The sequence below is a fragment of the Tinamus guttatus genome, unplaced genomic scaffold, assembly GCF_059628265.1.
Source record: "Tinamus guttatus ecotype Peru unplaced genomic scaffold, ASM5962826v1 Tinamus_guttatus_pri_ptg000115l, whole genome shotgun sequence".
NCBI classification, from domain to species: Eukaryota; Metazoa; Chordata; class Aves; order Tinamiformes; family Tinamidae; genus Tinamus; species Tinamus guttatus.
In genome coordinates, this window is record NW_028288649.1 from 4,053,775 (window position 1) to 4,073,707 (window position 19,933).

The 19,933-nt window shown below is 38.4% G+C and overlaps 1 protein-coding gene across 1 annotated transcript in view; it reads right to left on the reverse strand.

The window, feature by feature from the left end:
- The window catches only part of NEK11 (NIMA related kinase 11), an 89,011-nt gene that overhangs the window by 63,764 nt on the left and 5,314 nt on the right, over window positions 1-19,933 (reverse strand). Inside the window, exons 2-3 of the mRNA XM_088521129.1 lie at window positions 3,955-4,120; window positions 195-313 (exon numbers count right to left, since the gene is read on the reverse strand). Of these exons, the coding sequence (XP_088377255.1) occupies window positions 195-313; window positions 3,955-4,120 (285 nt within the window). The remainder of the gene's footprint in view (window positions 1-194; window positions 314-3,954; window positions 4,121-19,933) is intronic.

Genomic DNA, 19,933 nt, shown 5'->3' on the forward strand with positions numbered 1-19,933 from the left:
AATACAATATACTTGAAAAGCAGAATGTTCTTGCAGGATATTATTAAGTTTTAGATATACTACAGGATAAAATTGCATTTTGTTGACCAATATTTTATATCAGTGGAAAATGATCAATATGGTTTTATTTCTATTTGTATAGCTAGTTAGTATAAGCCTACTCAATCCCCTCACAAGCTTTCATTGACTTTTACCTTTCATGCATATAGTTGACTCCAAGTAACAGCTGTATAAACCATTCCATTATTTGTTTCTGAGTGAATATTTTCCCAGATTCTTTATACTCTTGTATTTTAAAGTCCAGATCACCACCCTGAAAAACACCAAAACATATTTGTAAATTTAAAATATGGGTTTTTTTTAAATGTTTCTCCTTTACTAAGTTATAGCATTCCATTTTCTTCAGTCTTCAGGCTTCATAACCCATATTCTGTAAAATTAATGTATGCACATGAATTCTGAACTCTGACAAGCACCAAATGCTTATAGAACTGAAGATCAAAATGACATCAAACAGGCTAGCTACACAGAAGTATGACAGGCTTTTTTTAGAAGTTACACAAAATCACTGAAGTCTTCAGCTGTTCTCACTTCATGTCACCCAACTTAGGTATCTGTACCTGAGCTAGTCATTTCAAATGCCCTTTACAGTTAATGCAAAGGAACAGGCACTCATGAAGTGCAATTTATCTCTTTCATTTAGATGTCCATCTTAGGAAGAGAGATGGATCATGCTGTAGTAATATTGTTTCTCAATCAAGACTTAGAATGAGGGTCTATATTGAATAGTTCCTATGTAGACACTTAATTGAATAAATTTTCCCCTTGGTCTGAACAAGTTTGCAAATTCAGGAAATAATTTCTACTTATTTAAGTCAAAAGATACACAGTCAAGATAACCTCTCGTCAATTATACAGAAATATGCATATGAGAATCAAAGCTTATTTTTCTAAAAAAAAGAAACAGATAGTTGCCATCTTGTTCAATTAGTTCATAATATGAATGGATTTTGCCCCCAAGAAAGCACCTCAGCTGAGGTAACTAACCCCAGAGCAAAGGGGGCCGTGATTCTTATCTACACTCTCAGTGATTAATGACCTTACATTCATAGCTTATTCTCCATAAATCATTATTTTTACATTATACATCCTGCATAAAATCAGAAGTTTTGTGTGTCACATACAAGAAAATAGTTTAACCTCTACCACTGTGGCAAAAGTATAGACTAGAGATCACCAGTTATGGGAATTCTGTGTGAATAAGCCAGTTCCCTCCATCAGCCCCTCCACTGATCACTCTGAACATTTTATGGCCTCTTCATGGCTCCTTGTTCTTTTTTTTCCAAGCTCACAGTGCTCCATACTGCAACCACATTTTTTACGAAGTGAGTTCTGGCTTTGAAGAAAGGTTGCAACATTTAAGACTGATTGTATTAAAAAAGAAAATACATCTTATCGTATATAAATAATTCATTCCCTGATAACGTCCAGCAACCTTGAAATTGAGATGTGTGAATCAACACATTCCCTAGGGAAGGGAACATGGCTTCAAATTTCCATCTGCCTCCCTCCAGCAGCCCAAAGGGAAGTTCTTCTGGGACCTTGGCTCGCTGAACAGCTGCCTCCCCTTTGCAACTCCAACTGTTCAACAGCTTCCCCAAGGCGGCATGCCACACAGCAGAGAACGGGGAGAAAATGCCTTGCTGGGAACCCCCGTGCAGGGCAACCAGATGGACTGTGCCCGAGCCTCGGCACACACCGTGACAGGAATGACTCACCTATTCCGACTGCTGCTCGGGACCATCGGGAGGCAGCAGCTTTTACCTCCCAAGGCTCCCAGGGGCTGTTTCAATACGTGCCAGCTGGCTGGTGTCCCCAAGCGACCACGGACCATCCCGTATGGAGAGCCAACGCAGCAGGCCGCAAGCACCATTTCTCCTGTTCTATTGTGTCCTCTCTCTCAAACACACATTGCCACAAAAATGCAGAGGAAGGAAGCACAGGAGCTACAGAGTTAGCCCCTGTGGGCACTCTGTTAGATTGGGGGAAATTTCCTCTGCATGGTCTAAGAAGAGCAAAAGCAGCAGAATAAAGTACTACTATAAACTACTACTCAAGCAGAGAAGATTGCTCTCAATGTCCTACAACTAATTTAATCCTCATTTTGTGCTTTAAAAGAAAGCATCATAAAAGACTTGCTGAAATACCACTGCTATGAAACTCTGAAGACGTTTAGTAACACAGTCATCCATTTTGGAAGGTCAGTAAATTGAAGTTCACACAGAAGTTAACAAATGAAACAAGAGGAAATTTCCAAGCTGCAGTTTCTTTTTAAATGTCAAGAGCATCAAACACACCAGTGTGTGTATTTAAAATGGGATTCAAATGCTTAGGTTTTATTACTGATAACACAAATAGGTATTAATTGCTGCAGTTATTCCTTTTTCTCAGATTTCCTTAACGTATGTAAACTCACAGCACAGCTGAGACTACACTGAAGAAACAGAAATAATTATTTGGGAGAAAGATGTAGATATACAAACAGATGTCTTTTTTGGTGCATTAAAATAAGAGTTGCATTTAGAGCAACTCTTCTGTTTTAATCTTTTTTTAAATTCTTTTACTGAAGCCCAGTTTATGACATAACATGAAATCCAAGGTTCATGAAGGCATTTTTGCTTGAAAACTGACTTATGTGACAATGTTTGTATTGTCCGTAAGGTGTTGAATTAGGACAACTGCCAAAGAAGTTCAACAAGCTCAAAGCAGAGAAATTGCTTCTGAGAACTTTCTGAGAAAATTTGGCTACAGATGCCAAGCTGAGCAATGGAGCCCTGTGTTCTCCTTTGTTCATGGGGCAGGTTCAGCACTGGGCAGCTGCACTGAGCAGACTTGCTCTGCACTGTTAAAGTAAAAGTGAATGAAAAAGCCACAGCACTTTGGAGAAAACAGAATGAGGGTGAGAGGGCAGTTCTGTTTCCATGCCAACTTAATGTTTTTTCTTTATTTTGAGCCTGCCACAAGAGTACCAATTACTGCAAAGTGTGGTAATTGTTCTATGCAGGAGAAACAGCTAGTGACACATTTTTCTCATTTTCCATTCAAGCAGGATTTAAATAGACATCTCTGGAGAGTTTAAAAAAAAAAAAAAGAGAGAGAGAGAGAGAGAGAGAAAGATCCAAATCTCACTTCTCAAAGATGCTATAGATAAGCAAACAAAAATAAAAGTAAACCTTCCAGAAGTATTGACTCCGAAATGGAAAAGAAACCTTACAGCACTATGTGAAATCTTACTTGTAAAGCATTCGGAGAGATCTCACTTTTTTTTTTTTTTTTTAATTAAACACTGTAGTCAATATTTTGGTAGCTATACTACAGTGTATTATCCTCCCTTAATATTTGTTTCGCCCTCTACAGTCTGATCTTTGTGTCACATGCCTTTCTCCTCTAACACAGCAAACGCTGTTCTCAAACCCACCATCCAGATGATCAGGTTTATGCTTCTTGTAATCACCTCCAAAGCACAAGAAACTTTTCCCATCCTCATTCACACCAAGTTTCACACAGTGCCCCACATATTCCCAATCTCATCCTCTCTGATTTGTCAGTAGTACATATGTGGAACAGACTTTCTGGGTTGATCCACAGATCTGATACTGTGCCTGTGTTTAAGTTTTTCTTGTAATACTAGCTATATCGAATGAAATGAACTTGAATTTAATATTGCTACGTCTCCTTCTCTGATTTGATGGTTCTTCATCTGTGGGATCATTCAATCGAGGGATATTGCTCATTTGAAATATACCTAACAATAACAGATGATATCACAAATAAGAAGTACTTAAAATTAAAATTCAAAGTAATACATTACACAGCCGAGCTAGGTTTCTGTTCAAACTCTGTTTTAGTGCACACATTCCAAAAAATTCCATCCCAGCACTCTACAGATCTCACCTCACAGTATTCAGTGATAATGCAGAAACTATCTCGCTCCACAAAACTTGCATAAAATTTGACAATGGCTGGATGGTCTAATTTGGAGAGCAGTTGTGCCTCTAGATTTGCTCCAACTGTTTCATTTGGCTTTAGATTTCCAACCGAGATTTCCTTTAGAACCTTGCTAGAGGGGAAAAAAATCCTTGTATTAATAAAAGTGGAAAAATGCAGAATCACATAATGCTCATTATTTCCTCATAATTCCTTAAAATGCAAAATAATAATATTAACCAAGTATTTGGCAACATGAAACAATGAGGCAAGTGTAGGTAAACAAAGAGAATGCATTAAAATGCAAATAGGTATGCTGGTCTCCATAGTGACTAGCAACATTTTTGAAGCATTATTTTTAAATGTATTATTTTTCTCACTTCTTCCCTCCCAGATTGTTTTCTTCATGACAGGTTTTCAGTGCTATGGATTACTGTATAATAACAAACATAATTGAAAAATCAAACACAAGTGATCCGAGACCCACCCAGAGCATATGTTCAAGCTTCAAACATGAAGTAAGGAGTCATGAGAAACAATTTGTTTTTGCTGCTTCTGTCAAATGGTCTCCACTGGGGCATGAGAAAAATTACCCCAAACATAACATTTCTGTCACTATTTCTCTGGTTACAAAATCAGGACAATGATTTTTTTTTTTGCTAAGGACTGGCCTGCCTTTCACCTGAACACCAAAGTAAAACGGAACAAAGCTGGATTAGAGCATTGTGATAGAAAACTAACTTGGTCCTTTCAAAGAATTCTGAACGTTCAGGGGCTAACATTTCTTTGGGGAATCTGTACACCTCTCAAGGCTGAAAACATTAAGAGGCTTTTTTTAACATATTCTTCAGGTTCAGCATGTGAATGTGCCAGGGTAGAATCTGCATTCAGACTCAGCTGTACATGTTTGGAGTTGGGGAGTTGACTGCCAACCTGTCCAGGAAAAGAGCTTAGTTCAGGGCAGTATGCAAAAGCATTTTCTACCAAGATTTTCACATTGAAATGTTTTATAAAGCAAGGCACACAGAACAAAAAGGAATACAGTTTCCATATACTTTAACCAGCTGTTGAAGAATGCATCACTAGTCCACTGATCCACATCTGATGGAGCCACTCAAGCCTATTAGAGAATACTGCAGGTACTTCATTGAAACAAAGTGATGAACACATGAAAAGGAAATTCCACTCTGAAATAATGTCTGCATAGTCCTTTTAATAATTTTCCATTCAATAGCACATAGTTGTAAAGCCATGGGAGTTAAACATGACAGCAATAAAACTGCAGTAATTCATTTGATCTAAGGGAAAAAAATATATATATGATTCTTCAGAAGAAAATTTCTTCCCAAATCTCAATCATCAGTTACTGAGTAACAGTGCATTAATTTTTACATAAACTTGCCTAATCCCCATCTGGCAGCATGATGAACAAATATGCAAGTTGATTTGCCAGCACCTCCACAGACAAGGTTCCTACTATTAAGACTGGTAACATCTACTGCAATCTTCTCATCTTCAGCTGACATGGGGACATTATTCCTCCTTCACATAGATCATGTCACAGAACTGACAAACTGAATGAATCCTTGCTAAACAGCACATAATCCAAGTTTCTTATATACCAAAGACATCAATAAAAATCTGAAGTGTGGGGACAGCTTGTCATCTTAGTCACTCAGCAATGCTGATGCTGTCAACAGCTGTCAGACAACAGGACAGGTGTTTTTCTTATTAAAATTCATTCCCAGCAGAACGAATCAAGAAAAGGTACTTTTGTAAATAAGGTGTTGGGTTTTCAGCTACAGAAAACTGATTTATATCCAGAACTGGAACTCATTTGCATCAAGAAAGCAAACTTCTGTTTAATCAAGATTAAGTATATTTGTTCGTCACTGGTAAATACATGCACTGTCTCTGTGGACAAGATTTGATTTTAACATGTCAAATATGAAAAAGACAACAGGAGCTTATGCTTTCTGCAAAGCTTTTTATATATACTTTAGTAAATACATTTTCAATTATATACTTAATAAATTCTGTATTGATTAAGCACTGTCAAATAAGTTATTTCAGGGTCTCAGAAGTTTCACAAAGAAAATGAACATCAGTTTTCAGATCTAAAGCTGGTTCTTTTCTGATAACTTTGGAAGAAGCACTTTTTGACCAAAAAAAAAAAAAGGAATCATTTTTTCAGATTCCTTTGTTCACACGAAGTGCAATGAAGGAGGAAGACTCAACCTGGGTAGAGGAAGATTGGGTCAGAGAGCACCTAAGGAAACTCAATACCCACAAATCCATGGGCCCTGATGGGATGCACCGCAGAGTGCTGCGGGAGCTGGTGGATGTCATAGCTAAGCCGCTCTCCATCATCTTTGAAACATCCTGGAGAACGGGGGAGGTGCTGGAGGACTGGAAGAAGGCGAATGTCACGCCAGTCTTCAAAAAAGGCAAGAAGGAGGACCCAGGCAACTACAGGCCAGTCAACCTCACCTCTGTCCCTGAAAAAGTGATGGAACGGCTCATGCTGGCCATTGTCTCCAGGTACATGGAGGACAAGAAGGTGCTCAAGAGTAGTCAGCATGGATTCACCAAGGGGAAAATCTTGCCTGACTAACCTGATAGCCTTCTATGATGGAATAACCAGCTGGATAGATGAGGGGCGAGCAGTGGATGTCATCTATCTCGACTTCACCAAGGCTTTTGACACTGTCCCTCACAACATCCTCCTGGGCAAGCTCCGGAAGTGTGGGATAGATGAGTGGACAGTGAGATGGATTAGGAACTGGCTGGATGGCAGAGCCCAGAGGGTGGTGATCAGTGCGGCAGTCTAGTTGGAGGCCTGTAGCTAGCGGGGTCCCCCAGGGGTCAGTCCTTGGTCCAGTCCTGTTCAATTTATTCATCAATGACCTGGATGAAGAGGCAGAGTGCTCCCTCAGCAAGTTTGCTGATGATACCAAACTGGGAGGAGTAGCTGATACCCCAGAGGGCTGCGCAGCCATCCAGAGGGACCTGGACAGACTGGACAACTGGGCGGTGAAAAACCTCATGCAATTCAACAAGGCCAAGTGCAAAGTCCTGCACCTGGGGAGGAATAACCCCAGACACCAGTACAGGCTGGGGACCGACCTTCTGGAGAGCAGCTCTGCAGAGAAAGACATGGGTGTCATGGTGGATGATTAGTTGACCATGAGGCAGCAGTGTGCCCTCGTGGCCAAGAAGGCCAATGGGATCCTGGGGTGCATTAAGAAGAGCGTCTCCAGCAGGTCGAGGGAGGTGATCCTGCCCCTCTACTCAGCCCTGGTGAGGCCGCATCTGGAGTACTGTGTCCAGTTCTGGGCCCCACAGTACAAGAGGGATGTGGAGCTGCTGGAGAGAGTCCAGCGCAGGGCCACAAGGATGATCATGGGCCTGGAACATCTGCCCTGTGAGGAGAGGCTGAGGGAGCTGGGCCTGTTCAGCCTGGAGAAGAGAAGGCTGAGAGGGGATCAGTGTCTATAAGTACCTCAAGGGAGGCAGTGAGGAGGATGGTGCTGGCCTCTTTTCAGTGGTAGCCACGGACAGAAACTAGAGGTCATGGCCACAAACTGAAGCCCAAAAGTTCCACAGGAACTTAAGAAAAAATTTCTTAACCGTGAGGGTGACAGAGCACTGGAACAGGCTGCCCAGAGAGGTTGGGGAGTCTCCATCTCTGGAGATCTTCAAAACCCGCTTGGACGCAGTCCTGTGCCACGTGCTCTAGGTGACCCTGCGTGTGCAGGGGGGTTGGACCAGATGATCTCTAGAGGTCCCTTCCAACCTTAGGCTTTCTATGATTCTATGAATGGGGTTTCTGTATATTACAGAGCTCACAATATTACAGGCTGTACTGCCTACATGGCATAAACTTAAATTTTCCTAATATACTTCTGTAGAAGAATGAAGTTTGATAAGACACAGAAAAAGATGAAACTAAAAGCCTTCTGTCAAAATTTCTTCTACATAGATGAGCTGCATTTTTCAATACCTTACGCACACCCTTGACCATAAATTCACTTGACCACATTCCAGGATTAACACAAGCAATTTCTGCCCTAACAGGCAGTAAAAATCAGCACTTTTTGTGATTAAGAGACTCTCAGACATCTCAAATCTGACATTCCTGCTGATCTATCCATAAGATGAGGGGCTTTCTGCCTATTAAAAAGAGGAAAAACAATAGCATTACTAATCATAAAAAACAAACAAACTCATCTTACCCAAGCAATACTGCATAAATTTCCCCTCTATGAGACAGAGAAAAAAAAAAGCAACTCAAAAAGCAACTCTACAGTTTGGAGGAGCCAAAGTGTTTCTTTTCATATGATACAACTTGCAATTTAAAGTTGTATTATAACGAAGAATAAGTTATCAGTGCTCATAATCCAGGTACAGCACTCATGTATCATCTGATGAAAACAGAAGAATGCAGTTAGGTTACACAAAGTACTTTTAAAAAGCTTTCAAAGCATGGGATACACACATCTGTTTTGAATACTGGAAATAACATTCTCCTGTTAAGAGTTTGCTGAGACCCCCCTGGAGTATACAGGCCATTTAAAATTCATGATTTTCCTAAAACTTGTCCCCTAAATTTTCTAAAACTAAGCCTTAGGCTTCAGGCAAGATTAAAAGGTCCAAAACTATTTTCATAACTATTTCAGAACTATTTTCATAAATTTAGAAATCATAGATTTGAGAGACAGATACAGCCAATGAGGTTCAGATAACTGAAATGTGGATGTCCCCTAAATGCAATAGGTAGAACTACTCCTTTAGACACAATGCTAAATTAGATGTACTATTTTATTCATGGCTATGTTTCACTGAATTTAGAATACAGGTGCATATGCCCATTAGATATGTAACTACTATCAGCTAGAAAAGTGTTCTGGAAGGGCCAGCAGATACCCTAAAGCTCAGTGCAGAGGTATTAGCCTCAGCATTTTCATTCTGTGAAAAACTCTAGTCTTGTGATTTAACAGGGTAAAGGTTTAAGATTAATCTTGAACAAACTGCAGCTGAAAGGGTCTTGAAGCAAATGCCTTAGCATCTTAAGTATAAAAAGCCCTGGCCGTGCTTCTTTACCCTCATTCTGGAGGACACCGTGTGATGGGGCCCCAAGGATACAGCCGCCCAGCAGGACCACTTTTCTGAGCCTTTTAGTGGTGACTGACAGACAATATGGCACAGGAGTGTCTCCGTCTATTTGCACTGATCTAAAATTAAACATTTTACAACCCATCTGGTATTTGTTTACATTGATGGCATGTTTTATTATTACATAATTTGGTCTATTGGAGCAGATGCAATTTTTAAAAGTTAACAAGACAGCCTATCTCAAAAGGCACTGTTTACTAAGGAAACTGCAGTGCGAATTACTGACGAATACATTTGTTTGCTGATAACACAGAGAGTCACAGCGTAACTCACGACTGCCTATTGCATTTCTGTGCCCTGAATCCTTTGCAGATCTACCCCTATGCACTGATAACTCTTCACGACAAGGACCGTATGCGACTCCAAGTAAAGGGAACACTCTGCAGCAGCGCTGTAACTGGCCAAAACCAAAGAGAGGAACGCTTACCTAATTCATGATTTCTTAAATACTATTCCCTAAATGGCAAACGGGGCAGCTATGGCACTGCAGGTGGGGACTGAAATGAAGATCAGGCCGCAGCCTCCGTGCACAAGTCCCATCTGTGCAGCAGCTTCCACCGGATTGGAATTGTTTGTTTAGGAAATTCATTCCCAGGGACACCACCTGCATGCAGACAGCTGAAGTCACCCGTCACGACTGCTTCCCACAGCCAGCTGCTTTCTAGAGCATTGCACACTGACATTTCCACCTTATAGCTGACTGTATAGCTCTCGCACTACCATTTTAGCTCACTATGGAAAACTTCCGCTCCAAGAATATTACATTACTAGAAGATATTTTTTGATACATAGTCCTACCTGTCCCAAATTGATAAGTCTCACTGTATAAGTACTGTAATATCCATAGATGGATGAATCATTATTTCAACCTCTGAATAAGAATTTTAAGATGTTTAATATCTCTTAAGCATCATTGAATCATGAAGAGATTTCATAAATTTACAAGTGAAAAGAATGATTCATTTTTCATTTCCATCATTGAGTCAAAAGTATAGCCCCCAAAACAATTTTTCAAGAAATTTAATTATTCGAATGGTCTAACATAATCACTAACACTTTACAGTTCAGTTTATGACGTAAACAGTTTATGGTTATTTCTGAATTAATAGTTCCTATGAGTTTCCCAAAGCAGAGTATGTTTTCTAGGACAAATTCATGAGAGAGAATAATGTTGAAATAAATTTGCTCCAAGGAAGAGTATATACGGTTTCCTTCTGCACTGAGCAAAATCTTGTATATACAAAGGAGCATGCTTGAAATTATTTTTGGTCAAGCGTATGTGCCAATGTTGTAAAAAAATATTAATTATAAAGCAAAGCACAATACTCATGCTACATCCACAGAATTGACTGTGCTCTATTACTAGTAAATATGAAAACATCCATTAACATTATTTATCTAGATACCAAGATGTGTTTATTTCTAATAATTCTTTGGAACATTTTGGTTCAAGTCATCTATACTAATTAAAAATAAATTTAAGAAAGAACATTGATCAAAAAAGGAAAGATTTTCCTCCCAAAGCTGCATTTTTCAAACCATTTTATTTCCTAGAAGCGAATGAAACAAAAATTACTTTTATAGCTTCTTTATGCACTTCAGCTCAGAATCTAGTATTGATAGACTGTGATTCAAGGGAAGAAATTTATGTCTACTCAGGACAATTATTAAAAACACTGCAGGGTAGGGACTGAATACATATGTGTGTATGCATTTGAAAAAAAAAAATAGTGCATCCCCAGATGTTACATTATCACCATCTACTGTTCATTATTTTATCTGAAAAGGACTACCACCCTTCACTGTGTTTTCTCCAGCCTAGTCTTGTTTAAGAATGTAATTAAATGTCACTAACCTAAATGAATTTCCGGAGATGAATGTGACAAGGACTAAATAATTTGTTTATTCTCCAGATCTTTGAATATGTAATTCCATCAAACACCCAATCACCTGAAACAGACATTTCCCCATTGCGATTTCATTGTACACACTTGATACATTCCAGTGTTAACTGCTCTCTACTAATTGACGTTCCCTTTCAGAAGAAAAGCCACATATCATTAGAGAACTTAAGCTTGACTGCAGCATTAGTTATTTGCAAGCATTATTATTTGATTAAACATCCTGCAATTGCCATGTTCCATTTTTTAACTTGCAGTCATCAGCTAAAGCACTTGCCCAAAAGAAGCTCAGTTGTCTAGGAATACAGACATCTGTCAGGAGTCAGAAATGCCAAAAATCTACACGTTATCTGATCTACATGCATCAGATGCAGAAAATCCAGACAATTTTAAAGAATAGAAAGCTCCAAATGAAAATCAGACATACTAAGTAATCACTGCAAGAGTGTATCCTTCAGAAACTCAGACTAAAACATTTTCTAATGTAAAATGTAATTGGCTTGTTCATGAATATAAGTAAATTTGTAAGCAAATTATGTTCCTTTAAATGTTGCAAGTATATTTAATGCCAACGATATTGTCTCTTCTGTGAAACCAATTCCCTTAAGCAATTTAAACACTAATTTGCTTCAGCTTTGAAAGGAAAGCTCACCCTTCCTACATGTATCTTCCAAGCAGGCATCTCTTTCAGTGTTTATTTCTGATACACATTCATTAAACTATGCTACCAAAAAGAAGCAAACCTGTGCACAGGGGAGGAAGGCACAACTTCCGGGAGTACGAAAGCACACTGCAGAACAGTCTACAGTCAAAAGCTAAGGGTATTGAGCAAAGCTAACTGAGGAAAGTAATTATGTATAACTTCTATTGTTAGATAAAAGTCTTTTTATACTTTCTAGCCTTCCTGGATACAATATGGTGGTCTTAAAATCCAGCGAAATATGTGCAAATCAGAAATGAAGTCACTAGTCAGCAACATTGAAAAGTTATTTCACAACACACAAAGGGCACACCATATACACACATGAAGCTATGAACTAAGAATTACGTTTACTAATGCCACTGTGTCACGAGAGCAATGAAAAAATAGAGGTGAAGGAAAAACATACCCATAGTCCAGCATATCAATAATTTATTCCACTCATTTTCTCATTACTATTTACTGAACTCAATAAAGACCCAGAAGACTAGTTCTACATGGAAGAAAGTACAATATTCTTGATGCAGAGTTAAAAGAAAACACACCTTGCCAACGAGGGCAAACTGCAACGTACAATACATCAAGCATATTCAAGTATTGCAAAATACACAATATCTTTGATGCAGGCAGTCACCGTTTGACCTAAAGTAATAATGCTGTGCCTTTCTGTTTTCTTAGTAAAATTATCTTACAAATGAATAAAAATAAACAACAGTTCCAACTGAGACAGAAGTGAACTCAGGGCATTTGCTTACTTACAAAATCTTTATATTCTGTCTCTATTGTATGCCTCAAAGAACCAATAACCGGTCAGAAATCCTTAAGCATAATTCTCAACCCAATATTAAAAATAACGCATGTAAATGTTACCAAAAAAAAAAAAAGCACTTAATCACCAGTACCACTCATTGCCTCCCCACAGAGATCACAGTCATTGGGGGCTGCAGCAGGGAGCTCAGGAAAGCTCAGCCCCAGAGGATGAGGTTTAGAGGAAACCGAAGCAATCTTTTTCTTTAAGGCACTTTGCCTCCCGTTCATATCAACTAAAGATCCAGTTAGACTGCCCCGCAGTCAAATGGACAAATCCCACTGAAAAGCAAAATGAAAGAAAGGTGCACTAAAAAGAAAGGGGAACAAAAATACAGTAACCCCAAAGCTCAAAAAGATGACTTAACAGAATTAAAAGTTATACCAGACATCGCTACACAGGATTTCCACAGCCATCTACATCACACAAGCTGAATGAAAGGCACCAAGATGATCTGAGCGCTCGCCTTTTAATTTCATAGAGCCCTTGCAGAGTTTTGGGTTACATACTTTGTAAAGATGAGAGTGCTCAAAACTTTAACAAAGGAAAAGCTCGCGCAAAGGCCTCCAGCCTCTTTGCGGCTCCTAAGAGCTAATTCCCTTCCGAGAACATGCTGTGGTCCATGCCCTAATGCCAAACTGTCCTAGAGACTTACCCAGGGCAACCAATTCCTGAACTTTCCTAAACAGAGATCTAAATAAACTGTTTCACTAGGACATGGACCATGTCTTGGCCACCTGTGTGCCATGAACCTCAGTACTGTTGCTGATCTGTGCTTTCCACAGGGTTGTGGTAGCTGCACATAAGTGTATTTTTCAGGGAGAGAAAAATGTGGAGCTCTACTGGGCTCTAGCATTAGCTCACATCCTCCCTGCCATGTGTCCACAGCAAGGGAGCCCTGCGGGTTGGGATGTTGGAGAGGGGCCCTCAGCACCCTGCTGAGCACCAACAAGGATGCAGGGCCCATGGACTAAAGCATCCTCCTACTTATAAATTCCTGACTGACAGGCCCAACTTGCCCACCATTAGCTGTATAAAATTTCACCTAAGAATTGCTTCGAACAAGCTCAGGGTTACCAAACCAGGCTCTGAACCACTACTGGCCTGAGATGGAAATGATTTGAAACAATTTTGGTCAAAGCTGCAACTCTGTACCAGCAATGAAACAAACCATTTACGACTTGACTCCAAAACAACGGGCTTGAAATCCTAAATGAAAATACAAGAGCTTTAGCCATGGTTACAGAGGCTTCAGTAAGGACTTCCACATACATTTAGGTCTGGTCTCCCACAGCACCATTCACAGAAGTGGTTAAGCCACACTTCACCACTAAAATGGGAAGATTATAGTGACTAACTTCCTTAACTGCTTCAGATAAAGCACCAAAAATATCTGCTTAGGTTCTGTGTCACAATATTTCACTTTTGAGGCCGAGAAAGACTGTGCACATGAACAGTTAGGGCGTCTCGGCTGATACACGGTAACCTGCGCTCTAGGTGAAACGGCAGGCGTCCGCCTCACGGGAAAGAGCAAACGATGGTTTGCTCAGAAAAGCTTATTGGAAAAGAAGAAGCAATTAATGATGTCCTCCAGGAGCTGCTCCTTTGTTCAGTTTCCAAGGAGATCAAGAATATTTGTTCAAAACCCTAAAACGACTTGAGGATCCTGGTTTTAATTTCTAATTTTTATTTGCAGGACTAAAATAGGGCGAAGAAAAAAGGCAGCCAGCAGGATTAGATGAGCAAGCACAGGGCAACTGGCAGGGGGTCATTTGTTATTGTTTTAATCAATTCACTTTCAAATGAGCGTTCCCTTGGAATACCTTCAGAGAAACAAACAGGCAGCAAACACTGGGACTTAACGATACAGCAATCTGCTGGCCGCCTCTTGGATATTCATAAGTTACAAAACTCTTCCACCTTTAGATTTTATTTCGTTTGTAGTAAGAAGTCATAAATAATTGAAAGTCATGTGATAAATTATTCAGCTAAGTGCACAGTTTCCAAGGAATCATAGCATGAGTCTGGATTAATGGTATAATGCAAGGCAGACGCTGAGCTGACACCCCACAATTACCACACGCAGAAACGGTGCTGGGAGTTTGGCGCTTCTCAGCATGTGCTTTCCACCGAGGGCACCTGTAAGCACCTCGTGAAAATTGATGAACTAGAAGCCCCTGTTGCCCACTGTGTCCTTCAGCTGCTGCCCATGCACGGGTATGAAATAGTGAAACTTAACCCAGAGCCTCACTTCGCACAGCTGACTCGGACATTCATTATCTGTAAGTGATAGCACTGTCCTTCAAAACTAACGTTGAACAGAAACCTCTGCTATAAAGAGATATTGTCTTTAACCATAATTACCTGTTAGAGTTACCTGATAAACTCATCAGGAAGACGGGGATAGAAGAGACTGCAGGAGTATTACCATGCTCGCTGTTTAAATCCTCATACAATCCTGCTATTTCTTTGATACATAATTCATTTGGGGTAGATCAGGAAACAGGTCTATGATTCCTGACAGGTCAGGAAGAGACCAAGAAAAAAAAATGAACTCCTCAGATACTTAGATGAACATCTGCAAAATCTGAAAGAATAAAGAAATGAAAGATGGCCTGCATTTCAAATATGTTTGTAAATCTGATGTCAGTTTACATTACATGATGGAAATTTAATGTTTTCTGAATGTAGCAGTACATTTAAAGCCATACTGACACATTAATTAAAAAAAAAATCCTATCAACTATTTCTTAGATGCAATATTGAGATGCCAGCCTTGTTTTTCACATCAAAGAAAAGATTGGATTTGAACAAAACAATAAAATTGGTAGGTTTACAAAACAGCACTGATTTGATAACTTCTGAGCTAAATAAACTTCATTTTAACCACCATTAAAAATGTTGTGTTCACACGTAGGACTGATTTGAGTTTCCTAACAAATAAGATCAAATAAGCTTCAAAGCATTTATGTAGTATATGTTGGCAAAGAACTAAAAGCAAATATTAAATATCAAATACACTAAAAAGCTGCAGAAGAATTGACAGTACCTGTCCAACTGCCTTTTCAAAATTTATCCAACTGTCCCAAATCTATTAACCTTGTCTATGAAGGAAAGAATTGTCTGACAAATGCTATTCAAAATATTGGAGGATCTACTAGCCAATTTCAGCCAAATTTGTCAGAACAGCAGCAGTCCCAGGGATTTCAAGACGACACTATTCAATGAGCTAAGTGGGACATGGAAGAGACCTGGATTAGCAGCTCCTGAACCTCCAAAGTTATTTGCTGCTTGAGCTGCCAAATCATCAATGTGCACAGAGCAGCCACCTTATCCGTGCAAGTGCTCAGAGACTGACAGAGCTTCACGTTTCCAGCCACTAATCGGGGAATGCAGTGAGGAAACACGTATATTGGAGAGACACTAGAGGGAAGGAAGAACTTGGAGGTATGTTTAGAGGAAGCAGAAGAAAACTGCATACATTGCAGAAAAAGAAACATGATCATAAAATACATGCTGAAAGAACTGGCTAATTGTGGTAGGATGAAAGGATACAGAATCTACAGGAAACCAGGTTTCCCTTCTGCTACAGAGAGACAGAGCTTGTTTCCAGTTTGTAAATATGACCTCCATTGCCCTGGGCTCTAGAGGAACATAGAGCATAAAAGCTAGACCTAATTTCTTAAAAAAAAAAAAAAAATAAAGGAAAAAAAGAAATAAAGATAGAGTGTCTAAATAAAAGTATGTGAAACTCCATGAATGGGCAGTCAGTGATTTGCAACCCCACCTACCATGTCTAAATTCTATTCAAACCCTGGAAAAGATTAAAAACTCATCAAAGGTTTGCATAAATATGCAATCCTTATTTACAGCCCAGTTACATATTACCTGAATTACTTTGCAATTTGAAATAAAGATTTACCCAAGCACATTTTAGGGATCCCTAGAATGGAATGGCAGTGTCAATACTAAACAATTCAATCTCACTTTTAGTGGATATACAGTACATGGCTCAAAACTAAAAGACTGTCAAATACCTAATAGAGAAAACATCAAACAAAATACCAAACATGGCAACCTGAACTGAGAAGCTTCCTTCTGTGTGAAACACATCTCTTGTATTTCACTGACTTTGGTGCAATTCTGGGTATATAGAGGGTCTTTCTCCTGTAAGGATTGTCCACTACAGAATAAACTCCCCCACAGTTAAGAGTGTCTCAGGTACCGGCCTTTCTCTTTACGAGGGCATTAATTTTGTTCTCTACTCAGCTGCCTGTTTTCATACAGGTTGTAGGAACTTCTATATCTGAGGTGTCTAAACCTCTGCCATACTTGGTCAGGAGCATCCAACAGGATCAATAGCTCTTGTAGGACATGGATAACAAATTGCATAGCTTTCTACACAAAAAAGAAAGATAATGTAATTTGCCCTAGCCCTAAATCTAAAAATAAAACTTTAATTTTCTTTTGAGGAAATTATGATGAAATTTGACAAAGTTGTTTATCATGTCTTCACAAACCAGTCGTTTTAGAACAAAGCTAAGTGTAATTCTTAAAGTTTAATGGCTAGTCTGAGATAACTCCATGGAGGCACCACCTTGCACCAGATCACGAATCACTGGTTTGGCTTTTTTCCCTCTCCTCTGTGGACAACACATCACAGAAAAAATAAACCCTATCAAGATAGGCACAGAAGCTTAAATGTGTACAGATTTTTCTCAAAACAGAACATTTGAGAAAGAATACAAGAAAATGCATCTGGCCTGCACACAACTAGAATTTTCTAAGTGAAAATGGAGATCAGTATTGGAATGTGTGTTATTAGGAATGTGTGTTATTGAAATGTGTGTTATTAGGAATTTTCCCACCTTAGGCCTGAAATTGTTGAATTATGGCAGCTGCTTACAGAAATCTGTATTTTCCAGTTAATACAGGGAGACAGGAAAAACTGAAGTGAAAAAGGGTTTGAGAGTCAAATAATAAAAAAGAAGGTAAAAATATCAAAAAAAACCCAGACCATGAACATAAAAAATTACAAAAAAAATAAAAAGAAAAAAAGAAAAAAAGAAAAAAAGAAAAAAAGAAAAAAAGAAAAAAGAAAAAAAGAAAAAAAGAAAAAAAGAAAAAAAGAAAAAAAGAAAAAAAGAAAAAAAGAAAAAAAGAAAAAAAGAAAAAAAGAAAAAAAGAAAAAAAGAAAAAAAGAAAAAAAGAAAAAAAGAAAAAAAGAAAAAAAGAAAAAAAGAAAAAAAGAAAAAAAGAAAAAAAGAAAAAAAGAAAAAAAGAAAAAAAGAAAAAAAGAAAAAAAGAAAAAAAGAAAAAAAGAAAAAAAGAAAAAAAGAAAAAAAGAAAAAAAGAAAAAAAGAAAAAAAGAAAAAAAGAAAAAAAGAAGAAAAAAAGAAAAAAAGAAAAAAGAAAAAAGAAAAAAGAAAAAAGAAAAAAAGAAAAAAAGAAAAAAAGAAAAAAGAAAAAAGAAAAAAAGAAAAAAGAAAAAAGAAAAAAAGAAAAAAGAAAAAAGAAAAAAGAAAAAAGAAAAAAGAAAAAAGAAAAAAGAAAAAAGAAAAAAGAAAGAAAAAAATGCATACAAATATAGTGTAAGGAATATGAAGGAATGAATATGTAAGAAATGAAGGAACGGTCATACAACACTACTAAGGGTGACACACAATTGACACCTACATACACTACTGACCTTCATATTCTTATTATTTATACCTACTTTGATTTTAAAATGTACAAATAATCCTAACACTCTGCACTCGGGTTTTTACAGCTTTTCATACAGAAGCCTTAGTTTCCTCTGTTGTCAGAGAGCTATGCCACACACAGGTTATCTGTTTACACTCTGTTCCTAATCATCTCCATTCCAAATACAAGGCTTGATTTTTGCAATCTCCAGCACACTGGTGAAAAAGCCATACAATAAAGGATCCCAAGGATAAGGACCGTGCATGACAGCAAGGTCATGCTCAGTGCAATCATGGAACTGCACCTGCTACTAAATAAATACTCAAGGTGAGAACGGTATTTGGCAATGTCTTCTATCATTTTTCATCTCTACCTCAACGTGAGTTCTGCAGTAGATTACTCAACATTACAATTTTTCTTGTGCTTCTTTTCAGTTCCACTGTGTCCTAGTCTCCTACTCTCTGACTGCCTACAGAAACAGCAGGAGAGAAACTCTTCCAGAGGGGCTCATAAACGTTTTCTGTCAACCTCTTTTAAGTAAACTGCAAATTCGATCACTGTTTGCTTTTACTTTGGAGCCTCACATTATTATGTACTGTTTTATGAAACCACTACTGTTAACTGCATGTATTGTTTATGTATGCATGTACTGCTGGACTCATATTTAAATAAGGAGATGTAAATAATTAAGTCTCAGCAAGCTACTGAATACAGATTTTGGAGCAAGACCAAAGACTGACTCATTGCTAGAGGTTATTCAAATAAAAATATACAGTTTAGAATCTTTTAGGGCCACATTACGGAAATACAGGTTAGAAGCATGCTCAACACTGTATTTAACTTTTTAGGAGTAAAAGAAAAAAATGTAGATAGTCTGTTTCTTTCTCACTTCTACAAATACCGATGTCTCAATAAACTGCTTGCTTTAAAAAATATGAACTCTTAGTAGAAAACAAAATACTACCTGCTTTCATTTAAGATTCATCATCTTCACAACCTGTTTTATTAGTGGATACTACAATTCTCTCTTCTTGTCCCAAGACCCTGTTCTTGTCCCAAGCTTGCCTCATTTTTCTCTTCCCCCTTCTAATACCATCCTCCCTTTCACCCCTGTCAGAGATACCAGATTTTCCATCTGGCCACCTCCAACACCACCACTTCTCCACGAACCTCCATCCAACCTTCTGATCTCTCTTATCCTCCCCTTCCCATTTCCCTGCTTGACCTTCCCTGCCTAAGTTCTACTTGTCTTCTTGCTGTTTCCTCTCACAAGTGCACCTCTGTCTTCCGCCTCTCTAAAGACTCACCTTTCATCATTCGCCTTCATTTTCCCTCTTTTTTTCCCTTAGGTCCTACAGGTTTACAACTGCTTTTTAAAGTCCTGTATCTTTCTGAACCCTACAAATTGCAAATAGCCCTTTACAAACTGCTTTTGCTTAAGTTTCTTACTAGTCCCTTTTCTGGTTTTCTTAAATTCTTCAGACATTTTTTGTGAAAAATCTTGTTGTCCTACTTAGCCGCTGAAAATGCTGCCCTCTCCTGACTAACCTCTTGCCCCTCAAGTCATTCCTTCTCAATGTTCTGGATAAATGCCACATTCCTGACTTTTTTTTTTTTTTTAATGTACAAGTATACTCCCTTGTTTCCCATCTTTTTCCTATTTTCACCTCATCTCTG